Source organism: Crocuta crocuta, unplaced genomic scaffold, assembly GCF_008692635.1.
Source record: "Crocuta crocuta isolate KB4526 unplaced genomic scaffold, BGI_CrCroc_1.0 scaffold26, whole genome shotgun sequence".
NCBI lineage: Eukaryota > Metazoa > Chordata > Mammalia > Carnivora > Hyaenidae > Crocuta > Crocuta crocuta.
Genome location: NW_027532249.1, coordinates 6,899,659 through 6,924,804, shown reverse-complemented (window position 1 = coordinate 6,924,804; position 25,146 = coordinate 6,899,659). Strand labels below are relative to the sequence as shown.

At 48.9% G+C, this 25,146-nt stretch overlaps 1 protein-coding gene across 4 annotated transcripts in view; it reads right to left on the bottom strand.

Moving 5' to 3' along the window:
* Positions 1 to 25,146, bottom strand: part of L3MBTL4 (L3MBTL histone methyl-lysine binding protein 4) — a 416,667-nt gene that overhangs the window by 1,455 nt on the left and 390,066 nt on the right. For 3 of the 4 annotated variants that reach the window (XM_077778214.1, XM_077778215.1, XM_077778216.1), the window contains 2 exons: positions 9,816 to 9,985; positions 1,574 to 1,636 (listed from right to left, as the gene is read on the bottom strand). In XM_077778214.1, the coding sequence (XP_077634340.1) occupies positions 1,574 to 1,636; positions 9,816 to 9,985 (233 nt within the window). Of the gene's footprint in view, positions 1 to 1,573; positions 1,637 to 7,814; positions 7,878 to 9,815; positions 9,986 to 25,146 lie in introns of those variants that run through there. The other variant, XM_077778217.1, reaches the window with a different exon arrangement.

Below are 25,146 nucleotides of genomic sequence, written 5' to 3'. Positions count from 1 at the left end.
TGGACTAACTTTTCCAGGATTCATAGGATAGTGTGTGACCACCATGCAGCCCTTTCCCACAGCAGAGCGGGGTGTGCTCTCAGAGTTTGAGTCTGAGGGACTGTGGGTGTGACCTACACCCACATCACCTACTTACCCAAACTGGCTCAGAAAGGTTGCTGGCTCTAGAACCGGGAAGACAGAATGAAAGGGTTTCCTGTGCTAACGCCCTTCCCTGAACCTAGCACTGGTTCTAACCCATTTTAAGTAATGGTGCAAAGCCTCAGTGTCAATTTCTCACGGAGGAAGTAGGGATCCCCCAGGGACCCCAGGTTTGAATTAAAGTTTTAAATGGAAGTGACAGGCTAAAGTTTGAAAGTGTTAAGACAGTGTTAACAGGCTTCCTGTGCATTTACGATACCGTCTGTTGAAGAACCGTCCATTTAGAGAACTACCTGGATAACTTTGCTAGGCACTGAAACCCGTGAATCCTAATCTTTAAAAGCCTCCTGAAGGAAGTCTGTGTTTCTAGAAGAGGGATGAGACAGGCTAAGTGATCCGCCCACCAGGGGACTGCCGGTCATTAGAACCAGGCTGGAGCAACCTGACCTGCAACTAGACCTGTGGACAAGGCGGGTCTTGGTTGTTGCTTAATGCAGGGGGCGGCCCCCACGTGCAAGGCCAGGCCAATCACACCCGAGCCCCGCTGGGCACAGGGGAGAGCAGGTGAAGCTCCTGTTGCCACTGGTGGCTACGCACACTGCTACCATACTGGCCCTGATGCAGAGTTCCCTGGAGAGGCCGGGCTCTGAGGGGTCCAGGACTGAGAGTATTTTCCCCGGTCTATGCACACCCTGACTCTAAGGAGGTGGCGTGTGTCCTACACGCTGTAGTCTCTAGGAGTGTAGATTTCCTGGAGACTTCTGGAGCGATGACGGCAGCTCTGGAATCAGCTAGACAGGCCTGGGACCTGCCTGCCCTTTTCTTGTTGTGCCTCAGCTCCTTCAAAGGGTGTTGTGAGGACCCTCGACGGCCCAACAATAACCACCACATCTGCACTATTCTGTCGCTGGTCTCCACTAGGCCCCCTAGAGCTGTGGCTCCTAATTCCAAGACCAACATTAGCAGTTTGGGTACATTCCCATCCAACAGGCGGTAATAAGCAGAAACCTCATGGAAGGATTTTGCGGCTTCTCTTTATTCTTTTTGAGCAGGTGCAGAGTGGGGATGTCCAGGAAGGTCCCGCTCTCACCTTGGAGCAGACAAATACCCTCCCCACCCTGGGAGCAGGCTCGTGGCGGGAGTCCTTCCTGTCCTCAGTGGGACCTAAAGTCATCATGCTAGGGCCTTGATGACACACGTAAGAATGAAGTAACTGACATGTTCATTTATTCTTCCCACAAGTGTACCTCATGAGCACACGGTATGGGCCACACGCCACAGCATTCTGTGACAAAGCACCTCTGGGCTCTTCCCTGCCCGGACCTCGTTCTCCTGCCTACCCAGCCTGCTCTGATTTACATGGAAGGAAATGAAAACAAAGCACTTCTGGGTCCAGAAGTATGGAAATACCTTTAATTTGTGCATTTCTTACCTCTTTCTTGAAGCACTTGGCATGATCTTCACAGCCCAGAAGAGACTGTACAAACTCAGCCACCTACAGTGCAAGATGAAAAGCCTGACTTAAAACATGCACCTGAAATAATTTCTTGGGTTGTAGTAATTCAACGTTTGAGTAAAATATACTTCAAATCCCTCAAATGCTCAGGATTTAAATAGTAACTATCAAGTCACATTAGCATTTGCTGGATCAGAAGTTAGACCAGCCTCCCCCCCACTATCTACTTCTAGCCTCTTATTTCCAGGCTGACCTACATCAGGTTATAGTTACGATGACAATGACAGCGTCCTTTTGTGCAGGGCTGGCATTCTGGAACCTGCTCCCATCTGACCCCCTGGTCCTTGGGCAGCCCTGAGGCCCCATCTGAGTCTCACCTGTGCCCAGCCAACCACAGGGACTCAAGGGATCTATGCCGAGTGAATTCCCTCCTCACTGACAATAAGGCTGAAGCCCAAGGAGGTTTACCGATTTATTGGGGGTCATACATGGCTGGGAAGTACCAGGGATGGTTTTGGAACTCAGGTTTTCGGACTCCAAAGCCAATCACTCTCTTCAACTTCATCTCCCACTCTTTTCCTCTCCGTCCCCAGCCACATATGCCCCCAGTTCTTTGTAATTAGACAGACCCTACAATGACCTGGCTATGAGCACAGGAAGCTACTGAGTGTTTCCAATTCGTGCTTTTAGGGAGCTGAGCGACCAAACATCATAAAGTGTAGACTCTCAATGACCAAAATGACAAGTGGATTCTGGCCACTTCTGGCAAGTTCCGGCACAGGATGAAAGGCACACCAGAAGGCAATAGGAATGAAACCTGGGAGAGAAGGTGTGTAAGAGGAATGGTCTTGCTTTCTGTTTTCAATTTTTGGCTGTCTTGTGCGAACTGAATTGTGTGCACTCAACCCTTCTCTCCCCAGCTGATGGACAAGGCCCACAAGGAGACAGCGAGCTCAGGGCCTTGTATCAGCACGGTCTATAACCCAGGAGCCCTAGGAGTGCCCCTCCCCCTGCAGGGAGATGGCAGTGGACACTGACCCTCCCCACACTTCGCAGAAGAAAACATGGCATTGGTGATTTCCACCTTACAGAGTGGCCAGGGACCAACACCCACAGGGTGATCCCGGGGCCTGACACCTGTATGCACACCCTTGACTCATGGCTATATTTAATCTAATGTGTAGATTTCAGAACATCTTTTTTAGGGCAATCAGCATGTTGGCGTCTGCTTTACTCACCTCTGATGCCGCAAGTATATTTTATTATGAGTCATTTACAGTCATCCTTCCAAAGAGCAGGATGATGAGGATTAAAAAAAAAAAAAAAAAACTTCCCAAACCAGCCAGCATGCTGCCACACAATGGTATCGTCAAGCCCTAGGAGCACCTGGGGGACAATCGGGTTCTGAGCTGCCTCACCGGAGCGCCCGGTGCTCCACTCGGTCAGGAAGCTGAGCCTCTCTGTTGAGTTAATATGATTCACTCTTCTTAGGTGGATAAAGAAGCATGGAGCTGAGGAAAGCCCTGGAATGCTTCTGGTCAAGCTGCAGGGACATGGTGACGGGACAGGTGACAGCAGGGGCTCACAGAAAGTTTGTGGGGCCTGGGACACCGTGAGGTGGGCATAGGGCTCTTGGTTCCTGGGCCGCCGTCTGGCCAAGTACACCCCGACCGCAGCTACACGTGAGGCCTCTGCTGGTGCTAGGAGGGCGGGCCCAGTGAGCAGGTCCAGCGTGACCTTCCAGTGAGTTTACCGTTTCCTCAGAGGTGGAAGGATAGATGGAAAATCGTAAGGACAGCTTACTACTCACATGGATACTTGCTCAAATGTGCTAAGTTCCCAAGGAGAGGCGGAAAGGCTAAAGGCTCCTAGCAGGGACAGATGGCATCTCAGATGGGGACTCAGGAGAGGCATCACGAGAGAGGTGGAAGTAGAGACAGGCACTTGGGTGGCAGTGTCTCCACCCGGGGCGATTTGGGGTGGGCGAGTGGAGAACACCTTCTTGGCACGGAGCCTCAGAGTCAAGGCCGAAAGCTGGAGGCATGTCCGTATGTCCTTGGAGGTGAGGAGTCCAGTTTGGCTGGAGACGCCAAGTAGAAGGGGAGACACGGANCACTTGTAGTGCCAGCTGCAGGGGCCCCTGGGGCGGTGGTTCTCCCTCGGGACCACACCTTTGCATTGCCCGGAGAGCTTCCAACAGGAATGATGGCCAGGCTCAGGCCGCAGACACTGCGAATTGATCAAGCTGGATGGGCCCCAAGCGCGGGGCATGCATTTTCGATTCCCCTCTTGGTTGTCATCTGCAGGGTGGGCTGTGGGCCCCGGCACAAGGGAAGACTGGAGAGAGGCTCTGGCCGTGCTGCATGGACTGGGCTGGACGTCGCCGAGGTGGGGGGAGGGGGGGTTGCCCAGGGCCTGGAGGGCAGAGTGCAGTGCTGAGGTTGGCAGCACCGCGCAGGTGCCGTCCCGAGGTCTGCCCACAGCCTGGGCGTGGGGCACAAGGAGGCAAAGCAGAGTCCAGGAAAAGTGTTGGCAGCACGTTTGTCCAGGCCGGTGCTACTCACCGGCAGGGAATGGCCATTCAGGTGCCAGGTGCATGCTCACCCCCGCGCTGTGACAACCAGAGAGGGCCCACATGTACCTGGTTAAAAGCCACGGCTCTAGTGCTGCCTGGGGGGCTCAGTCAGTGAAGCCTCTGACTCCTGGTTTCAGCTCAGGTCATGATCTCATGGTTCCTGAGTTCGAACCCCTCATTGGGCTCTGCACTGACAGTGCAGAGCCTGCTTGGGACTCTCTCTCTTCCTCCCTCTGTCCCTCCCCTGCTCTCTCTCCCCATCCCCAAATACATAAATAAACTTAAAAAAAAAAAAAAAAGCCATGGCTCTAAAGGAAGGTTTTTCCTGACATGGCTCTTCCACAAGGAAAGGGGCAGAATGTCAAAGCAGGAACATTAAAAATAAAGAAGCAGGAGTAGGAGTTAGCGACAGATACCCATTTTGTTGTATCTCCGCCACCAGCTCCTGTGGGAAAGCCCTGTGGGCAGCAGGGAGCCTGGGCTCCCCACAGAGTGGAGTGCTTTGAGCTAGGTCTTTATAATCCACAAGTTCCAGGAACTTCTGTTTATGGTGGAAGTATTGTGTGCTGCTTTGATGGTTTGCATTGGTTAAAATGTCCTTTGCTGGGAAAATAGAAAAAGAATCACATCCCCCCTTCTCGGCATTGTTAGCCAAGCATCACTGTCTGTGTCAAAGGTAGTCTGGAGGGGCGCCTGGGTGGGTCAGTCGGTTGAGCGTCCAACTTCGGCTCAGGTCGTGATCTCATAGCTCGTGAGTTCGAGCCCTGTGTCCGGCTCTGTGCTGACAGCTCAGAGACTGAAGCCTGCTTCAGATTCTGTGTCTCCCTCTCCCTCTGCCCTTCCTCTGCTCACACTCTCTCTGTCTCAAAAAACAAACAAATGTTTTAAAAATATTTTTTAAAAAAGGTAGACTGGACTTTTTAAATAGGAATAAATAACTTGTCGGAGCAACGAGGAGCAAAGGGGAGGCCGAGTGGCCCTCAGTGGGGCCCCAGCACCGCCTCGCCCTCCCTCCCTCCCTCCCTCCAGCCTCTGGCGGCCTTGGCCATGTCGCCACTGCCTTACCACGTGTCTGAAACCCTCTGCGTCTTTGGAAAGAGATTCTGATTCTATTCAATCTGTCCTTTTCCAAAGTCAAAAACCAGTTCCATGAAATCTACTGAGGCCGACTTTTCTGGTCAGAATTTAAAAATATCCAAAGGCCTTGATCATTATTCAGTGTCATTATTCAGTACTGTTAGTCAGTATTTATTCCCTCTAAGAATAAATTATATTTTGAGCTTTAATAGAAAGCCCATTTTGCTCCCAACTTGAAATGTAAAGTGGCGAGCTCTCACACACACCACAGAGCACTCTCAGAAGCTTTTCCTCACATTCTCCCCTTAAAACTTTGTTGACCTATTTGAGCTTGTGGCAAGGGGAAATATTCAGATGAGCGCGAACTCCATGAAACGGGAAACTACCACCTATTTGCTTGCACCCAAGATGGCTGTGGGGACGCAGCTGCTTCTCTAAGGTGAAGGCGCTATTGCTGGAGCCTGGGGGCGGCCACCCCCTGCCTTGACCCCAGGAAGCCCACCGGGTGTGGAGGCTGATTGTGCCTGGTTCCCCAAGGAACCTCATTCTTGTTCCTCAAGGAACCTCATTCCTTGTTCTCAGGAGCGAAGTGTCCCAAGCTAAAGCCCGGCTTTGTTTTGGAAGGACAGTGAGTAGGTTGATTCTGTGGATGGCATAGCAGTTGGGAAAGACTAAGAAAGATGACCCCATGCCCGCTCTCAGCTGAGCCCATTCCTTTCCCCGACTTACTTCCCCCAGCGACCTACTTTTCCTGGCATCCTCTCGGAGCGCAGCAGGCCTGTTTCCTTCCATGGGGCTGCTGCTCCCTTAAATCTTTCCGAACGGCGGTGTTCTCTGTCTTGCTGAGCCCGTAGCTGTGTGCCTGACTGCACTGGCTCCAAGTCCACTGGGGACCGTCTTTCCAGCCCGGGTCTCATTTTTTAACAGTGGAATCTGTTATTTGCCCTTTTTTAAGGGCCTGATTGTATAAGGCTGTGATGCTTAGTTAGCAGTCTCCTGGATTTTTCCAAACACTCCCCCTGTGTAAAGATTGCTTTTAAAGCGACCGCCATCTTTTAAAGTTAATGGACGTTTAGGGAGCACTTGGTTGAGGCTATGGCGATTTATATGCACTGCTTTAAAAAGCATTTTTGCACATAAGGAATAAAAGTACCCATATGTGCACCAAGCATACATTAGCCACAGTGGTGGCTCTAAAGTGCCTACGACGTCACCTCCTGCCCTCCCGTGCCCACACACACACCTGGCAGGAGGGTTGTGCACAAAATCCACATCCCCACTAATTCACTCACTCACACCTTTGTCAGACACTGACTCTAGGCAAGATACTTTACTACAATGACATAAAGACATACAAAAATATAATTCCTACTCTTAAGCGCTTAGACTCTTTTATAGAACATTGCCATGGCCCACAGTCAGAAATCCATGTTACACCGACCATAACAAGTAGGTTTCCCATGTATTCTGTGTTGGGGTCCCATGGTTCCTCTCCAATACTCTGCTGATGAGAACATAACACAGAAGGACAGCACCCCCTCCCCCCTTTGTCCCCTCTTGGCCTGTACTGCCTTTCCAAATCTTTACTGCTCTATTCCCACTTCTAATGTGGTGTCTAAAATAGTCACAAAGTCTATTGTTGGAGCTCACTGGAATGCCCCCGAAGTGAACCCCCATCTGAGGGCTGCCTGATTTTCAAAGATACAAATAGAACTGTCCCAAAGCCCACTCTCAGTCCATCCAAGATTCTTCGTGAGGCCCTATTTTGTTCTAGGAAACATGCTACAAGAGTGTGAGAATACAGAAAGAAATTTAGGATGTGGTTCTTGTCCTCATGGGCAGCTAGTTGGGGAGATTTCAAGACTATGATATGTTATACATTAGGGAGTAAGCCAACTGGTTTCTCTGGAACGCATCCCTGAGGGAAGTCACAGGTACAGAAGCATTATGACAGGACCACTCTATGAAGACAGGCTTACAGATGGTTTTATTTTTAATGTAGAAAGTTCTAAGGCCTCTTGCAGCAATAGAAGCCTGGGGTTCCATGTATATCCATTACAGAGAACTCGGGAACTGTGACCTCTCCCACCTAATAATCATCAATGGCACCTTCAGTCTCCCCCATGGCAAGTCCCTCCCTTCCGAGGGTTCCCTGTCCCAGTGAGACCTGCACTGTGACCACTACTGCCTCTAATCCCTCACTTCCTTCAGTGCCAGACTTGGGACTCTTCGGGTCAGAGGTCCCCCAAGCTTCCCAGTCACTACTTAATTTTCCTAAAACTGAGGTTCTGTTCTCTTTGGACAACGGTCCTCTTGAGACGTTAATAAAAGCTCTGGCCCTCCTCTTAAGGACAAGAAATACACATATTGTACACATTTTTCCAGCTTCTCCGAAGCCCGATTCCACAGCCCCGGCCAGACCCCGAGCTACATCTGCCGTGTGTGCCCTGCTGAATGGAACACTTGCTACCTGCCTCCTCTGACACTTCTCTTCCGTGGACTGTTTCCACCACCGCGGTCCCCGCTGACCTCCATCTTCGACGGCTCTCCTTGGACGATCATGTCCTCGGTGAGGGCTTCCTCAGTGCCCCCCATCCATTAATGACACCTCATCCAGTGTTTCTGCCCCTGGGAATGGTTGTGGCACATCCTCTGCTGTAATGTAATCCGCAGGGACCTCTCACTCAAAACCTCCCAGATTAAATTCACCATTTTATGCCCCTGCCTTCAAACTGGGTCTTTCCCCAAAGTTTCATTTCATTTGATGACACCACTACTCTCCCATTCTCTCAGGTGAGCTCTATGAACCCTGTAGCTCACATGCCACCATCCCAAGTCCTAAACCATGTGGTGTCGAGTCTGCAAAGGGAATCACATTTGGCTCATTTCACTTCATCTTCAATATCGGATCTATTTCACCATGCTGTGTTACGGCTTTTGACTTTAAAATGTCTGCTGACTCTGGGTGGTTTTTCCCATGGTGGCGCCTGGTACGGGCCCAGAAGATTCTACACCAGGAGCGTGGTGGTGCCTCCTGGTCGGTCCCTCTCCTCTGCCGCTTCTCGCGCTTACTCCTTCTGCAGGTGGGTGCGATTCTCATGCTCCCAAAGCAACATCTTCATAGGTTACTTTCTGCATGAAAACCTCAGGTGGCTCGTGCTGCCAGTGCCCGGCTGCACACCTGGAGCACCTTCCGCATCCCAGGGCCCTCCTGTCTGCGCCCCAGGTCTGCACAGTGCTTGGTGGGTAAGACGTCAGATTATCTGTCTCAGCACGATGGAGATGAGATGAGGGAAGACAAGCCACTGTCAGTCCAACTTAAAACTGAGTGAATGGCTTGAAAGTCAGGAATCAGGGGTTGCCCTGTGGAGCTCCCCATTGTGTGCGGGGCTGTTACAAGGCCAGAGTTGTGCACAACTGAGTTGGCTTGGTCAGGAAGCTGCTGCACGCTTTGAAAACCAGTAAAAGTTCATCGACAAGGGGCAGGGGGGCAGGGGATCACATTTAGTCGCCCCCGGCTGGCATATTCAGTCAGCTCTCCTCACCGCTGGAGGGCTGGGAAGGAGAGGTGGGGCAGCGGGTGTGCTGGGGAAAGACGTCCGCCCCACCGCTCCAGGCAGGTTTTGTGAGGTCCCAGGGAGGAGGCGGAGGGAGCAGCGTTGCCCCAAACCTCCAGCCTCCGCATGGCCCTTGCGGCCTGCTCCTCGTCCTGGCTGCAAACGGAGGCTGAAGCCAAGGTTAAGTCGAGCTGATGGCAGAGAGAGCTCAGTGAACATCCTGGGACTGATTTCACTCTGGCTCCACCATGAGCTTGTCCTCAGACCCAGGGGTTTCCTTCATTTAAAAAAATTAATTAAGGCCTGACTAGTGGAAATACTACTATTAAAAGAAATGTCAGAGAGTGTCTTCCTTAAAAGAAAACTGCTTTACACGTGAGGCACTCCTACAGCATTACAGCAAGCAATGAGACTTACCTGATCCTCATCAAAAACCAGCATTGTAAGGAACCTTTATATTAAAGTTGGATCAATTTTCCCACGTGTACCGCATCTTAGGCAATGTTGTGATCTAATTCACTTTAAAAGCAAACCTGAGGCTAACCGATCATCTGTGGCTTCAAGCAGACAAGTGGGCAGCACAGAGCTGCTCAGTAATAAGCACAAGGGGATCCTCTGGGGCCCTCCAGCTGCCCCCTCAGCACAGGACAGAATGGCCCGGGGGTGGGAGTCCCCCAGACAGGGTGCCGCTTACGCCAGGGGCTGCTGGGGTACTAGCTAAGATGCTTAGCTTGAGTGCTTCCCGGAAGTAAATCTGTGATGTGGCACTGGAGGCTTGGGATCTCTGCTGAAACTGGCTCAGGGCCGACGGTGACAGGGACCAGGGGTAGTTCTGGATATGGAGGGGAGAGGAGGCCAAAACCAGCCGGGCTTTCCTAATATCCTCCCAATCATGCCCGCCTTCTCCCTTAAGTGCGGATCTTCACCTTGATGCAGGGGGTTCAGCGCCCAAGAGGACCCCTCAGTAGCAGGGCACGTCCCTCCGGGGCCCCAAAGCAGTCCCACTCACCTCATCCACCGTCCACCGGGCCACCTCGCCTGCCTGGATGTTGGCCACACCTGGAAGCAACTTGCAGTGCTGCTCCCTGCCGAGAGGAAGGTCCCGGAAAGGGTGGGCTGACAAGGAGGACATGAAGACGGACTGGTGCAGCGCCTGCTGCGTCTGCTCAGCGGAATATTCTGGAAGAGAGGTGGGGGGGGAGTGAGCCACATGCAATGCAAATTAGGGAGCACCGCCTGGGTCAGCTCTTCCTCCCAGGGGGCCGGAAACAGGGTAGGGGAAGTGCAGGCTCGGTGGGAACCCTGGCGTTCTGGTTGCTAGGCATTACCACGGGGAGGAGTCCCCAAGTACGGCCCATGTGGCTGTTCTGTTGGAAGACAACTGTCATGAGAAATGGATGTTATATAAGGCCCAGGTGACTCTGGCTATTCGCTAAGCAAGGTCAAATCATCTCTACGAGACACTGTTTGATGCCAACGAAGAGTGAGCCTGCTACTGCCACCGGCTTCTCTCTCCCTATATCAGGAGTCAGAGGAAGCACAGAGCTGCAAAGAGCGCTGTTACAGACTGGCCCTGCGCCCCGCCCCCTCGGGGATACGTGTGCACAACAGCGACGTCTTCCTGGAAGCTGCCTCCTGTGTCTCCAAAGACACAATGAGCCCTGGTTCACAGCTGGCTTCATAGGTCCCCTGGGGGACACTCAACATGGGATGCAGCTCGGGGTCCCTGGGAGAATCTGGGTGGCAGCTGCCGAGATAGCTCCCAGCAAGATGCGATGGCCTCTTGGGACGTGTGCAAAGCAGCCGCACAGAGATGTGAATGGTCTGGTGCAGGCACTCTTAAATGGGTGCTCTCTCTTCAGAGGAAACACTCTGAGTGAGCCACGGTTCTGGGACATGAAGGGCGACTTGCTCAAGATTATGTTAACGGGTAAGACCTCACTTTCGCCTCTTACTTCTCCCCAGGCTTATGGGAGTAGGGTTCCACCTTCAGGAATGACTTTACTCTTATGTCCCATCCCCACATTTAGATGGAGCCAGAGATCTCAACTCCCTAATTATTTGCTTTGAATTGATAAATCGATGAGGAACAAACACATCACAGAGGTTTTGGAGAACATTCGTGCCTTTACATCATTTTAAAAGATACTTTCAACACACAGCAGCAAAAAAAAGCTGTGGCTATTTTAAAACACTTTAGAAAGAAAGACCGCACACACAAGATGCTTTGAGCCTTCTTAAAGTCTACCTTTCCCAATGCAAATGACAATTTAAGTAAGCAGTAGCCGCATAATTTAAAGTCTATTATGATGGTTCGTGTTTTGCTAACAGAGGCTGAAAAGCTATTATGCAAATATTTCTACCTCAAATTAATTACAGTTTTTAGTAGGTGAGGCTGACCTGCACTGTGCATGGTCACACGGTCACATACCCGTTAGTAATCAGAGCTTCCAGACTAGGAAGAAGCCCATCCATCACCACCCTGACTGCTCAGCACAGACATCCTACATAGTTACCAATGCTTGCTGTCTGCACAGATAAAGAGACAGCAAAATTGCGGACTTCTCCCAAATTCTTATGCTCCAGTTGGAAACAGCAGCAAATTCATCTCTAAAAGCTGATTGTCCAACACTGACCTTTTTAGTATGTAAATAGGTTATCTGCCTCCGTGGAGTTCAGCCAACTGGAAGTACGGCTGCCAGTTCTGAAGGGAAACTTCACACCTTCTTTGAAAAGCCAGTGTGTTTACAAATGTGAGTGTTCTTTAATGAAGGTGTCAGATTGGACAAGAAGCATGAACCAAATTCCAGCCCTGAAAACCCACGGCAGAAGCACCCCAGAACAAGTCTGCAGTCAAAGCCACACAGTCACTGAGGGCTTTCCCGGGAAACAAGGGGTTAAAGCTATGTGCTCATGGGGATTAAGACGTGAGCCAAAGCTTGGCTTTATTCTGGAAAAGAATCACTGCATCCATCAATTGGTTGTTTTTGCTGAAATAGCGTGGACTTAAAAAAAATCACATCTGTATCTCAGAACCGATGCCCTGGGTAAATCAATCATGTATAGTTTCCAAAATGTACAGGACTCTGAGAAGACACAATTAATGAGTCTTATAGTTTGGAGGTGCAGAGATGTCGAGTGATGGTGAGTAGATTCCTGTGATTCACAAATAAAAGCTGAAGGCATTAAAAATGTAAAAGAAGCACTGTGCTCCCAAGCAAGAAAATTTTCCACACTGTAATTTTGGAAGCAAACTGTCTTGGGAGCTGAGGGTTCCCCTTGGAAATACATGTAATGTGTGGCTGCCAGCACTGACCAGTGCTGGGGTTCCTCGGTACACTGTGTCTCATGGTTCCGGGCCCTGGTAGACAGGAGCCTTCAGTCAGTTCAAGAAATATAATGGTCTGGGGGCGCCTGGGTGGCTCAGACGGTTGAGCGTCCGACTTTGGCTCAGGTCATGATCTCATGGTTTGTGGGTTCAAGCCCTGCGTCGGGCTCTGTGGGGACAGCTAGCTCAGAGCCTGGAGCCTGTTTCGGTGTCTGTGTCTCCCTCTCTTTCTGACCCTCCCCTGCTCACACTGTCTCTCTCTCTCAGAAATAAATAAAACATAAAAAAATAAAAAGGAAATACAATGGTCTGTAGGTTACAATGAAAGGTAAGGAGCTCCAGCTATATCTTGCACACTTGAACTCAGGAGGCTTTATGCTGTCTATGGCTTTTGAATTCAGTTAACTATGTCTCTATTAGATCAAACTATTTGTTTGAAGGGAGGTGAAAGCCAAATTGCTTGAAGGATGAACAGAGCTTAGTGGACAATAGGTTCTGTAGGACAAAGTGAGTCATGCCATGTCAGTGAGGACAGGTCTGTAACACCTTGCTGGGTTGCCCAGTCTCCTACCAGTTTGGGTATAATAAGGGCTCTTGTCTGTGTACCTACAACCTCAAATTTTGGGGAATGCTTGCCACTACCAGTTACACGCTGAACACAAATAATATTTCTACTCTTATCAACTTTACTTATTTTTAAAAATTTTTAACTTGTTTATTTTAATTTTAATTTTGTTTATTATTGAGAGACAGAGAGAGACAGAGCATGAGCATGGGAGGGGCAGAGAGAGGGGAGAGACACAGAATCTGAATCAGGCTCCAGGCTCTGAGCCATCAGCACAGAGCATGATGCGGGGCTCAAACTCACAAACCGAGAGATTATGACCTGAGCCGCAATCAGACGCTTAACCAACTAAGCCCACCAGGCACCCCTACTGTTATCAACTTTACAAAATGAAATGGGGCACCTGAAAGTTTTGTTTTCTTGCCCAAAAAGACATGAGTTAGGTTAGCGGGGGAGTCCGTGAGCACGGAGTTTGGAATAACCAGTCTGCCAACTCTAAGATACAGCTGGAGTTGGGAACACGTACCACCCAGAGCTGGCAGGAAAGGAAACGAGAAGGTGCATAAGGCCATGGTTTGGTGCCCAGCATGCTGTGACTAGTCATTAAATGGTAAGTGCTACTTTAAACTTGACTGTAAGATCCCTGAGGTTGGGACTGATGCTCTATGAAGGGATGATGCATTATCTCAAGTTAACACAATCCAAGACTAATTTTGCAATAGTAACAAAAGAGAGAGAACGCATTTTGGAGAGTGTTTCATGGTGGTTGTTTTGTCTTATTTTACCATTTACCAGGTCTAATTTCTTCAAAGCCGATGATTTTGGGGTGAATTGTCATGTCTAGCTGAGAGAATGCTAGGACAGGCTTGCCCCAGAGGACTGTGGCATGATGTGGAGGGAGGGGTCCACATCAGCTTGCCTAGTTGTGAAACTGGGTCCCCACACAGTTGCTAAGTGACCTTGGATGAGATACTCAACTCCTATGTAGCAAGGATTTTTAAATGGGGTAATTGTAACACTGACATCCCACTGAGTTGTTGGGATTAGAATAGCTTCTGGAATATAATGAATGTTCAATACATGGTAGGTATTACATTACTGTTACAAGTGTGAAGAAAGAGACAAACTCAAAATGGAGTCGTTTGTGCTCAGCCCCACATCAGCAAACCAAGAGTTCATACCTAACCTAATCATGGTTTCAACCTCTCCCAGCAATGTAATCTCAGGTGGTCAGTCTGGAATTTCCTGGTGAGCACATGTGAGATAATCTGCCTGACAGATCCCTGCCATCCCCCAAACAAAGGTGATCTTAGCCTGAAACAATCTGCTCTTTGCTTGCCTCTGCCCCCTTCTGTCTACAAAAATCTCCCATTTTGTATAGCTCATTGGAGTTCCTTTCTATCTGCTTGATGGGATGCTGCCCAATTCATGAATTCCTAGAGAAAGCCAGTAAGATCTTTAAAACTTAAAGTTGAATTTTTGGATTTTTTTGTTTTATTTATTTTTAGCTTTTTTAATGTTTATTTTTGAGACAGAGAGGCAGAGGGTAAGCGGGGGAGGCGCAGAGAGGGAGGCAGACAAGGCTCCAGGCTCTGAGCTGTCAGCACAGAGTCTGATGTGGGGTTCGAACTCATGAACTGGGAAATCATGACCTGAGCCAAAACTGGATGCTTAACCAACTGAGCCACCCAGGTGCCCCTATTTTATTTTTAGAGTCTTAATTTTTAAGAAAATTTTAAATGTTTGTTTTGAGACACAGAGCGTGCCCTTGTGTGCACAAGTGGGGTAGGGGCAGAGAGAAGAGAGGGATAAAGAATCCCAAGCAGGCTCTGTGCTGTCAGCATGGAGCCCAACTCGGGGCTCGATCTCACGAAACTTGAGATCATGACTTGAGCCCAAATCAGGAGTTGGATACTTACCCGACTTAATTTTGTTTTTTAACATAAGATATTTAAGTTCTAATAATAGTGAACGTTCAGACATAGAAGATTCCCAAAGCCAGTGTGGCTGGATCTGCCTAAAACCTATGAAAGATGAAACTGAGACTAAGATCCAGGATCTCCAGGCCATGTTCTGATATCATACCCAAGTGGTCCTGACATGAGGGTGGTGGTCACCTAGATCATGTGCAGAGTCCCAGTGGATGGCGATGAGCGTGGGGTCCCTGGCCACTGGTGATGCCAGCTAGGGCATCTGTTGCCCAGGCAGGCTGGTGCCAATGTGCCGCAGCGGAGTAACACGGTTAAAATGCGTGCAGCCTGCCAGCTTCGAAATTATGTGGCTCTTGACAGACTTTTAAAATGTGGGGTGATTTGCATTATTTTAAATTCTGTGCATAAAATTAGACTTTTGAAAATATCCACTTAAAAAATCTGCATAGTTTCTATCAAATGTGAACATGCTGATTTTAACTTTTTACCAAGCCAAGTGCAGCTCATGTCATATTAGATACTCTCTGAATGGTCGTTAATAAATTAAAAAGCATAAGCCTATGATGAAAGTATATGCTGTCTTCAGAAACCATTATCAAATGCAAAGGATCAGATCATTCGGTTTTGGGGCTCTAGGAGTAAGCAGAGCCTTCTAGATTAGAAAAGGGTGTCCACCATGAACAGAGGACACAAAGGGTCTTCCTAACTGGGTAACGTCTGTACTTCATCCACTTGGGCCAGCATCCGGCCCACTGTGCACCTGACATAGCGGGGGGATATTCCCAGTGCCACTGCCTCACTACAGCAGGGGTTCCTACCCAGCTACCCGGAAGGTCAGCCAAGAAAACTCAGTCTGCAAAGCAGCCCTCCTATTACAGGTTTTGAGATTTTAATTAATCAGAATGCCTTCTGCAGCAGAAAGTAAAATGCATGGGTTATCCTGGCTTTGCCTTTAATGCCAATGAGTGAGTGACAATAAGGAAAACTATCCCTACACTTACAATGTCTTTCCTTTTCCAGCAAACAGAGCACATAATATTTGCCACCGCAGTGGTTTGCCATTTGTACAACAGTTTGGTTGGAAGAGGTCTTTTTTTGCCTTTATTTTTCTCTCGGTGTTTCTTTTGGGTTTTATGAATTAAAAAAAAATATATATATATACATATATATCGGGCCGGTTGTGGATGCTGTGTGACCCAGGGGCTGCCTCTTGGGTGAAATGGTCAAACAGATGCATGACACGGTGTTACAAGCATGGTCAGCTTCCCCACTCCACAGACTTAAAAAAAGTCTAGAGGATTTTGAGACGAAAGGATTTTAATTCATCTGAAAATAACATGAAAGTAGGTCCCTGATTTCTCCTCTGTCCCTCTGGTTCTTCAAACTTCTGCTCTACCTCCACAAAGGGAAAAAAAATTCCTCTATGGAAATGTTCTTTAAAAATATGGCTGTTTCTTCACAGAAGCGCACACAACAAAACTGTAGCAAGTGACTCATAAATGGTAACCAGAGGCTGCATGGCTGGGTCTCAGGTTATTTTTAATCCCACTAAAAACAGAGAACCATTTCACAAGCAACCTTCGCTTCAATGAAAGGGGCAGCAATTCTACTGTGTTCTCTGCTCCAAAGAGGAAGCGAAAAAATAAAATTGCAATGGGTCCCAATATCTGACGGTGTTTCTCTGGCCTACTGTATCATCTGTGACAGTCACTGACTGACTTTCCTCCATGTGCCCAGCACTCACTGAGAAGTGACTCTGCTTGAAGCCCTGTGCTCCCGCAGCAACTGCTGCTGGAGGAGCAGGGAAATGTTCAGAATGGACTTGACGCTTGGCAACATTTTTTCTTCCCGTGATCCTCTAGTTTCTAGGCCTCTGTTCTTAACACGCCTGGGGCCCACATTTCTATGCTAACTCGTCTTCTCCTGATTTTAACGGGGCTGGACTCACTCAGTCCCTTCTCATTTCTATTTTCTTACCCCCCAGTTTCCCCAAAACCAAAGTGAAAAACAGAACAAAAGGGTACTGAACACCGTGGGTGAGACAACCATGCAGTGCCTGGGTGGGGACACACCCGAACAGGCGTTCAGTGTCCAGTGGGCCCTTGGCCCACTGCTGGTTCCTACCTGTAACTGACACTACTACTGAAATAGGGGTGATCTGTCTCCTGTACCACGTTCTATTTCTTCATAACTGTGTTATTTAGAATCCAAACATTTTAATCTGCAGAGTGCTTTAGGGCTTAGGCTATTCATTCTCCCTCATCACAAACCTGTTTCTTCTGTACTGATATTATATGAATATGGAAGACAGAGCACAGAAATGTCTGGGATTGCCAGGGACTTCCCAGTGGCCTTCTCGATAGAATCGGGAGGATGACGAGCCCTGCATGTTCTAGATCTGTGTATACTGTCCACAAAGCAGCCACTGGCCACATGTGGCCGTAGGGTTTGTAAGATGTGGACAGTGCAAACTGAGATGCGCTGTAAGTGTACGTGTCCTGAATTTTGACAACTTAGTACAAAAATAAAGAATGCAAAATATGTCCTTAATTTTTTTGTAATCTTGATTTGCATGTTGAAATGATATTTCTGATATACTGGGTCAAATAAAATGGCATCCAACATTAACTTTCCTTGTTCCTTTTGTTATTTTAAATGTGGCTACTAGAAAACTTCCAGCTCGCACGTGGCTAGCATTGTACTGCTATTGGACCGTGCAGCCTGGAAGAGTGATGACTCATGCCTTCTCTCAAGATCTACACTTGGTCCAGGAAGGGCTGGGTGGCTGAATGGAGTTAATGTGACTCATGTTGACCCGATGGCGGTGAAGCTCCAGGCGGCCTGCATCCCACCCAGCTACCAGCCACCGACAACCCCCAGAGAGGGAAGAAGACAGGACCTGAGAGTAAAGACAGTCCACTTGGGTGGGGGAGTGCTGCTGGAGACGGCTGCCCGAGCTCCAGTGCTGGCGTCACGGATTACCGGCCGTGACACTGGAGCTGGATGCTGCTCTGGCACACAGCAGGACGGCGGACGCTTGGTGGCTGCAGCATTGGTGAATAAATGACTGAATGAATACATGCATGTACCAGGAAAGTAGGAACTGTCTCTGCTTACTACAAACACAAAGAATGGCTCTCAAAACTCGATGAGGAAACACTCAGATTTAGAGCCATTTTGTCTAAACATGTCATTGCACACCCCTCAATCACTAAATTCTCAAGGAACTTGCGGTAACCTGCTCTCCTTTCTCACTGGCGACTAGGTACCAGGGGGAGGATGGACTCAAGAACTTTGAAGTTTCTAGACTCCCTATTGCCATTTTCTCAGAGTTCTCAATTGTTGTGAATAAGCCCAGCCTCCTCTGAGGCCCCACTTCTGGGCTTTACATTTCATCCCTTCTGCTCAGAGCCAACTGGTCTTCCCTCCTCGGCCTTGCTCCCTCATTCAGTGAAAAGTCAGTGACCCAACTCATGGTCCATGTGGGCTCCAGGCCCGCCTTTGCTCTGGGCAGGCGCCATTACACTGGCCGTTCCCCTCGTCACCCCCTTGCATGGCTTCACTGTCGCATCTCTGAAGACCGTGAAGCAGCACCCCTTACAGGCGGCCATCCAGCCCCACAGCCCACTGCTGGCCTTCTTCCCTACTGACAGAGCGTCTCCTCACAGCTCCTACACGGCGGGCACCCGAACCGTATCCACCCCCTGCTAGACACTGCAGTCTTCCCTCTCTCCCCCGCACGTCTCTCCCTCTTCGCCGGCCCCTCTGCAGGAGCTTAAGCCTGCTTCTTTCTCCTTCAGGGGCCTCCTCTGGCCCGCACGGTGCTTCTCCCGCCGCCCGCGCCTGCTGGCCTAGGGGGCACAACCTTCCCAGCCTCGCTTGCCTGGCTGCCTTCACAGAGGCGCCTCCTGACGAGTTTACAGCCAAACACAACTGCAGCCTGATGGGACAAGTCATTTAGCAAGCAGGGAGAGTGGCAAATACTACTAAGTTCCTACGGTGAGACTCAGTATCCGAGTTGTGAAAGGCTTTAAGGCGCCGGCTTTTACTCCTGAGGGCAGGGTTTTATAGCTCCTCCTTTTGATCCTACTGCAGCAAGGTCTCTTTTAAGGGGTCTCTGATGCCAGGAGTCTATCCGTCAGCTCCACACAAGACACTCAGGGCTCCTCACACAGGGGCCCTGGGTCCCCGTCACTGTTCACAGTCCTCTCTTCAGCCTGCCGGGCGAGGGTGTCTGGCTTCATCAGGGCGGCTCCCACAGGACCACCTTCCCCGCTTGGTACCCTGTATTGAAATCGTGTGTTTATCTGCAGACTTGATTAAGTGGGGTACAAACTCAAGGGCAGCCATTTCCAAGTCGTTCTGCATCCCCGTGGCTAGCACAGCAGAGTGCAGGTGCAGAGTACCTGGGCTGACTGTTGAGCCATCTGAGGAATTTTCCTGTGGAGACAGATAACGCCGTGGCAAATGCTACACGCTCTGTGCCAATGAAAATTATGGGTTTCCATTCTGTGGTCTCTTTTTGGCCAAATATACTCCTGACTGAAAAGGCTGAAAGTTGTTTGTGATATGGAATCTAACAAACGTCTCAATTTGATACTCAAAAAGCAGATACTGCTCCCCTCTCCTGGGTTTCATTTTAACATACATGCAGAAAAACTCATATTAACTTGTGATATGTTAGTCATCCAGTAAAAGATTCCAGTGCAGCATAGTTTTTGATGGCTGAAAGGTGACCTTTTAGTTTAATATCTGCTTCGCGCAGCTTGAGACTCATTAATTAAGTTCTTTTGATTGAATACTACAACCCAATCACTCAGCGTGTGCTTTTTTGTCCTCGGCAGGACCATTTTCCTTCACTTGCAAAAGTGAGACCGTACTCGAATGAACATGGGTGCCAATTTGACCAAGAACTGGAATTTCTCTTCTCAAAGCAGGCATCCCCTGTCTGTTTCTTTCCTATCCTGGCTCTCCACGTGCAGTTTGAAGAAGAGTGAATCCTACTTGGGTTGGCATTCACAAATCCAGAAGGCCCTGCCAAGTTTATGCACATGTCAGAATGTCACAAAAGAAAACAGTGCCGAGCCTGATGAAGAAACAGTTCAATTGTATCTTAATTCCAGCAGTGGATGGTGTACTGGCTGCAGCAAATGGTTTTGGAGGCAAACCCTTTGAGCTGAGGGCAGGGCATGGGCACCCGCTCCTAGGGTGGCAGTGTATGCGACCAGTGCCGGAGCCCCGGCAGGTGTGTGTGCTGGGCTCTGACCTCGGTCGGCTGTTTCTCAGCTTTTGTAATGTAGAGGCAGGGAGGGACGAGTGAACTAATATGTTATAAACCTTCAGATTTTATACAACCTACCTCTAGGCGGGAAGACACCTGATTATTTCTCTTTGCAGCACCGCTCCCCACCCAGTGTACTAGCATGGCACCTGGCACACCAGAGGTGCTCAATGGCTGTCTGGTGACAAGTAACAGGGCAGGTGTAAATCATGGAGAGGGAGAACACATATGCCCCTGTTGACCGATGAGGACCCTGAAACTCCCTACTGTGTGCATGCCATGAGGGAGCACCTCACTGGGTTTTGCCTCCTTTTTCTCTGCTCTCACCTATTTCCAGCCACTGGACACACTGTCCACGGGTGCCTGCCTGCAGATAAACCTCAGGCCAAAATGTTCCTGAGGACTCCACGGATTCCCAGGCTCCCAGGGAAGCAGAGCCAGCCCAGGGCACAGCACCATGCTTCCAGCTAGGAGCACTCAATCAGAATGGTGAAAAGACGCCCGAGGGAATGAACCCAAGGGTGGCTGGTACCCTGTGGGGCTTCAGTACCCTCTGCCAGCACCAGTCCCAGCCTGGGGCCAGCTGGGGACCAAGGATACAAATACTTGCTGGTCACCTATTACCGTTGGTTTTATTTACTCCACATGCCTTCCTGGGGGCAGTGCTATTAGCTTCCTTTTGCAGATAACACAAGGATCTCAGACACTCTAAGAAACTTGGCAAAAGATATTCAGCAGACAATGGAAGGGCTGGGACGCTGACCCCTGACCCCAGAGCTCACTGCAGTAGGGGCACTGCTTTCCTCTGATCCTTCAAGAGGGCGTGCTTTCGGTCACTGCCTCTGCATTTGTCTAAAGGGTTAGAAGCAGAGGTGACCCTTAACAGGAGGTGGGGCTCATGGGGCCTGATCACCCTCAGGAAGACAGACTTGCCTCTTCTTTGATAAGGGAAGCCACCATGTTGCAACACTGAGAAAACAGAGCTCCAGAGAGATCTCTGGGAAGCACTGGCGGATATTTATCTCAAAAAACATAGGCTTCCAGGGATTCACAGTGGAAACTGTGCAGACATGCTCAAAAGAGCACTCTGAGCCTTGGAAAGGACAGGGATTGGGAGCTCAGCCCTGCAAGAGGGGAGAGACGGCGGCCCTGAGTGAGTGAGTCCCGGGGCCCACCCGGGGAATTCAGCGCTGCTGCTCAGGCCTTCCCATCCCTGGCACAAAAACTGCCTCCTTCCTTGGCAAGGAGCTCAGCACAGACGCTCCCTCCAAAGCAGTGCCAAGGGCCCCCCTTCTGGAGGTGCTGACGTGTTCACACATAGAGTCAGAGAAATCAGCCTGCGGCGTGGGGTGCTCGGAGGTCCAAGGGGCTGGTCTACATGCCTGGGGAGCCAGCCTGTTTTCACGGGCTCCTGTGCTCCATCCACCCCACAGACGAGCTGTTCTCTTTTGCAAGTGTTCCTGGGGGAGCTCTTCCAGCCCAGGACAGGCCTGAAGGCCTGGCAGTTTCCATTCTGAGGCACCTTCCCCCGCCTTCTCTCCCACTCTGTGAGAGGCAGTGATTTGGCAGAAGCCAGGCTGCCCCTTTGTGAATCAAAACTGAGTGCCACTTCTTAGGTGTTCATCATATCTGCTACATGTGATCCTTTCTTTCGTTGAGAACACACTGACACATTAGTTGGTGGGCTTCATTTCACATTTCCCTTTTGGGCAGATTCAATGAGGAAGCAGCGTAGGGGAGATTTTCTTTTCTTAAGAGTTGTACATATTTCCAGGGCGTTCTCTGATTTCAGAGAAGCAAGATGCAGCGGTGCGCCTGGTAGAGGTGGCGTTCGCGTGGTCCTTGCTTCTGTTCCCTCGTAAACACTAAGCCGAGACCCAGGGAGGCAGAAATCCGTGGCAGCCACCGCTTGTGGTGTGTCATGTGTTTGTGCCCACACCACATTTGCCTACTATTTCTGGTGAGCCCCTCCTGCCCCTGTTTTTCCCGGTTTGCACAAAGCATGTGTATGTTCTCACATACCGTGGCTGAGCCCCTCTGGTCCCTTCCAGTCCTCACCCTCCTTGACCTGATCTCACCTGTCAATTACGGATGGCTGTGCGGGTCGCAAAGACTGGAAGGAAGACACACAGGTAAAACGGAAAATTATTTTAAGGCTAGCTGTCCTAGCTAGAAGAAGAAATTAGTAATCTTGGTATTTCATGGACTTCCGTCTTATCCTTAAAAATTATTAGAAATACAAAAAGAAAGACTCATTACACCAACACTGAAGAAAATCAACTTGTTCGGGAGAAGATAACACATGGGATAACTCTGTGCTCTTCATTATGTGACTCAAGTTTTGTCCAACACCAGGTTCCAAGCCACACCAAAGGTGCTCTGTTCAATCATCTGCTTTCTGTCCCCAAACAAGCATCACTCGACGCCAATTATCACAGATAATATATCTGACGTTTTCCAATGTATTAGCTTCAAGAAAACAGAAAGCTTTTACTGTTCTCGGGTTGTATGCCTGCATGTGTAGGTGTGTGTGCGTGTGCCTTGGAAAAACAAGCGAAACAGAAGCAACTGCAAACTTTTAGCCGCCAGGACCAAGTACCTGGCACAAGTTAAGAGATAATGAAGGAACCCGATCAGCCACGACAGTCCGCATTTCAACTTTCTTTGGAAAATTGGGAGTCTAGCCCACGGAGACATCAACTTCCACCTGAACCACACCTGTGCTGCCCGTCTTCCTATGCAGGCTGCCCCCAATCCCCCCCCCCNGACCTTGGTCTGGCACCAGCTGCCCTGCGCTTTTCCCATTTTCCCGACTCCACACCCCTCGAGTGCCTGCCTTGGGCAGTCTGCTCTCTTCATTTAGTGTGCTGGCTTTCTTCGCACAGTGCAGAGCTGACTGACTTTCCAGATCCACCGAGCTGTGGACACAGTCAGAGGTGCTTGATGACGTGTTAGCACAGGGGCCAAGAACACACAGTTGGTCTGAAGCAGTGTCTCTGCCACCTGAAATTGACAGCCTTCAGAAGCACACAGCTAATGGGCATGCTTCTAGAAAATACTGATAGAAAAATATGCTCTTTGCAGATTTAAAGACTAACCAGGATAAATGAAAGCTCAGAAGAATCATCATACATTTATGATCCTGTTGTATTTACGGTACACATTTGAGGGAGATGCTAAGTTTACACGTTCATCATACCTTGCAAAATGACAGTCTAATTTCCATTTTAAAAAAGTGCACAAGATTGGGTCAAAGGGATCACATTTATTATATGCATGCCTAGCGAAATAGGAATGCAGTGGGATAAGAGATAGTATGATTTATCCTGGAATTAATGGACTATTCTTTCCCATTTCTGTGAATACATAAAATGAGGCAGAATTTAAAAATTATGTTTTTTATGAGTATTAGTAAATGCAATTACGAAGTAACTATTTCTAGGTAACTTCTACGTAACCACTTCAAACCTGTTGTATCAGAAATTCAATTGACAACCAAGGGGCAACTGAGGAAACAGGCTGAGGACCCTACAACCTCAGCGTAAACGTGGCAATTTCCTTGGGTCTTTCCCTTCTGTACATGGACAGTAATATGAGCTAAGGGAGCTTTCTTAGGGGAGCCTCAGCACAAATGTTGCCCTGGTCGCAAGGAAACACACAGTCTGTTGTTCACTGAGGCCTGCATTTCCAACCGGGAGGCAACACCTCTCTTGTGTTAATAACGGCAAACCTCTTTCTCAAGTAAATGATACTCGCCTACAAAGCCACGCTTTGCACTTCTGTTGAAAATGCAAATGCATTTGGAATCAATAACTTTCTCTAAAAGGCTACTTTCCTCTTGAAGATCTTGTGAAACGCTGTCATTCAAGCAAGGTTATGTCTGAAGAACCGGATGCTTCAGGACTACTCTGTCACAAGATACCCGCATGTCTTAATGAGCTAAGAGAACAAGGTGGTAACACCGACACCCCAAACAATCACAAAATCCTGTTCTTAATTATCAACTACAAAAGGCAAGCTGCTAATATCTGCGTGTTTGTGTGGGTGGGTGGGGATTAAAAACAGCATCAGAAGAGAAGAGAATTGTAATACAGCCTGTGTTTGAAGAAGACTGGCTCAGGTAAGCTGTCACCACACTCTCAAAATCCTGTTTGTTGTATGGGTAATATTTACGAACATTTTGCAGAGCTGCATAAAGAGAAAACATTGAGAACAAGATTGAATGGTGGCAGAACGCAACGGCGGCGGGAGAAAATGAGCCTGAAATAAATGAGAAACAGCAAGTCTCTGAGGCCACATGATCCCTCCTGCCTCCCCAGTAACCTTGAATTTTCAGGGAATGAGGCTGTTCTTCCAAACCCCAGTCTTCCTTTCGAACTGATAGCCTCGTACTCAATATTCCTCAATTACACAGCAAGGTTGCATTGTGTCAGATTTTACACTCACTTGGGAACAGCAAGATCATCTGAAACTCTCTTCTTAAGGCCACATAAATGTATGAGGCCATACCAGTGTAGTCTGGGGGGAATGCCAGGATAAATCACTGTGGCTTCATTTCTGAACGGTGACAGTACTGCCGAAGCCCATCTCTGGGCTACACCTTATTCTAGAATACTCAAATCTCTTATAACTTCTATGTGCCAACCTAAACATGGTTTCCCTTCAGCCATTTTTGCGGCTTCCTCTTTTTAGGGGTTTCTGTGTGTTATTCAAAACTGAAGATGTTGACGACTGAATGTAACTCCAAAGAAAATGTTATACATGCTTAATTATGTAACTGTAACAATGCAAGAAATCCTTGGTATAACTGAATATTTGGGTATCACTGAAAAGGCCTTTCACAGTATTTCAGAGGCTAGTCCCTTTCAGATTTTGAACAGAAAAAGAGAGATCTCTGGAGCGCCTGGGTGGTGCAGTTGGTTAAGCAACCGACTCTTGATTTGGGCTCAGGTGGTGATCTCACAGTTTATGAGTTCAAGTCTCATATTGGGGCGGAGCGTCTCTCTTCCTCTGTCCCTCCCCCCCGGCTTGTGTCTGTACACGCAGGCTCTCTCTCTCAAAATAACAAACTTTGAAAATAAAAAGGAAAAGGAAAAGGAAAAGGGAGACTTCTGGGTAGTCCCCCGTCCCTCATCCCCTTCATTAATTGTTCTATCAAAGGTAGCTTCTGCTGCTTGTGTTCCTGTTTCTCTCTTGGTGAGAAAATTAACGGATATGCTAAAATAATTTGCATAC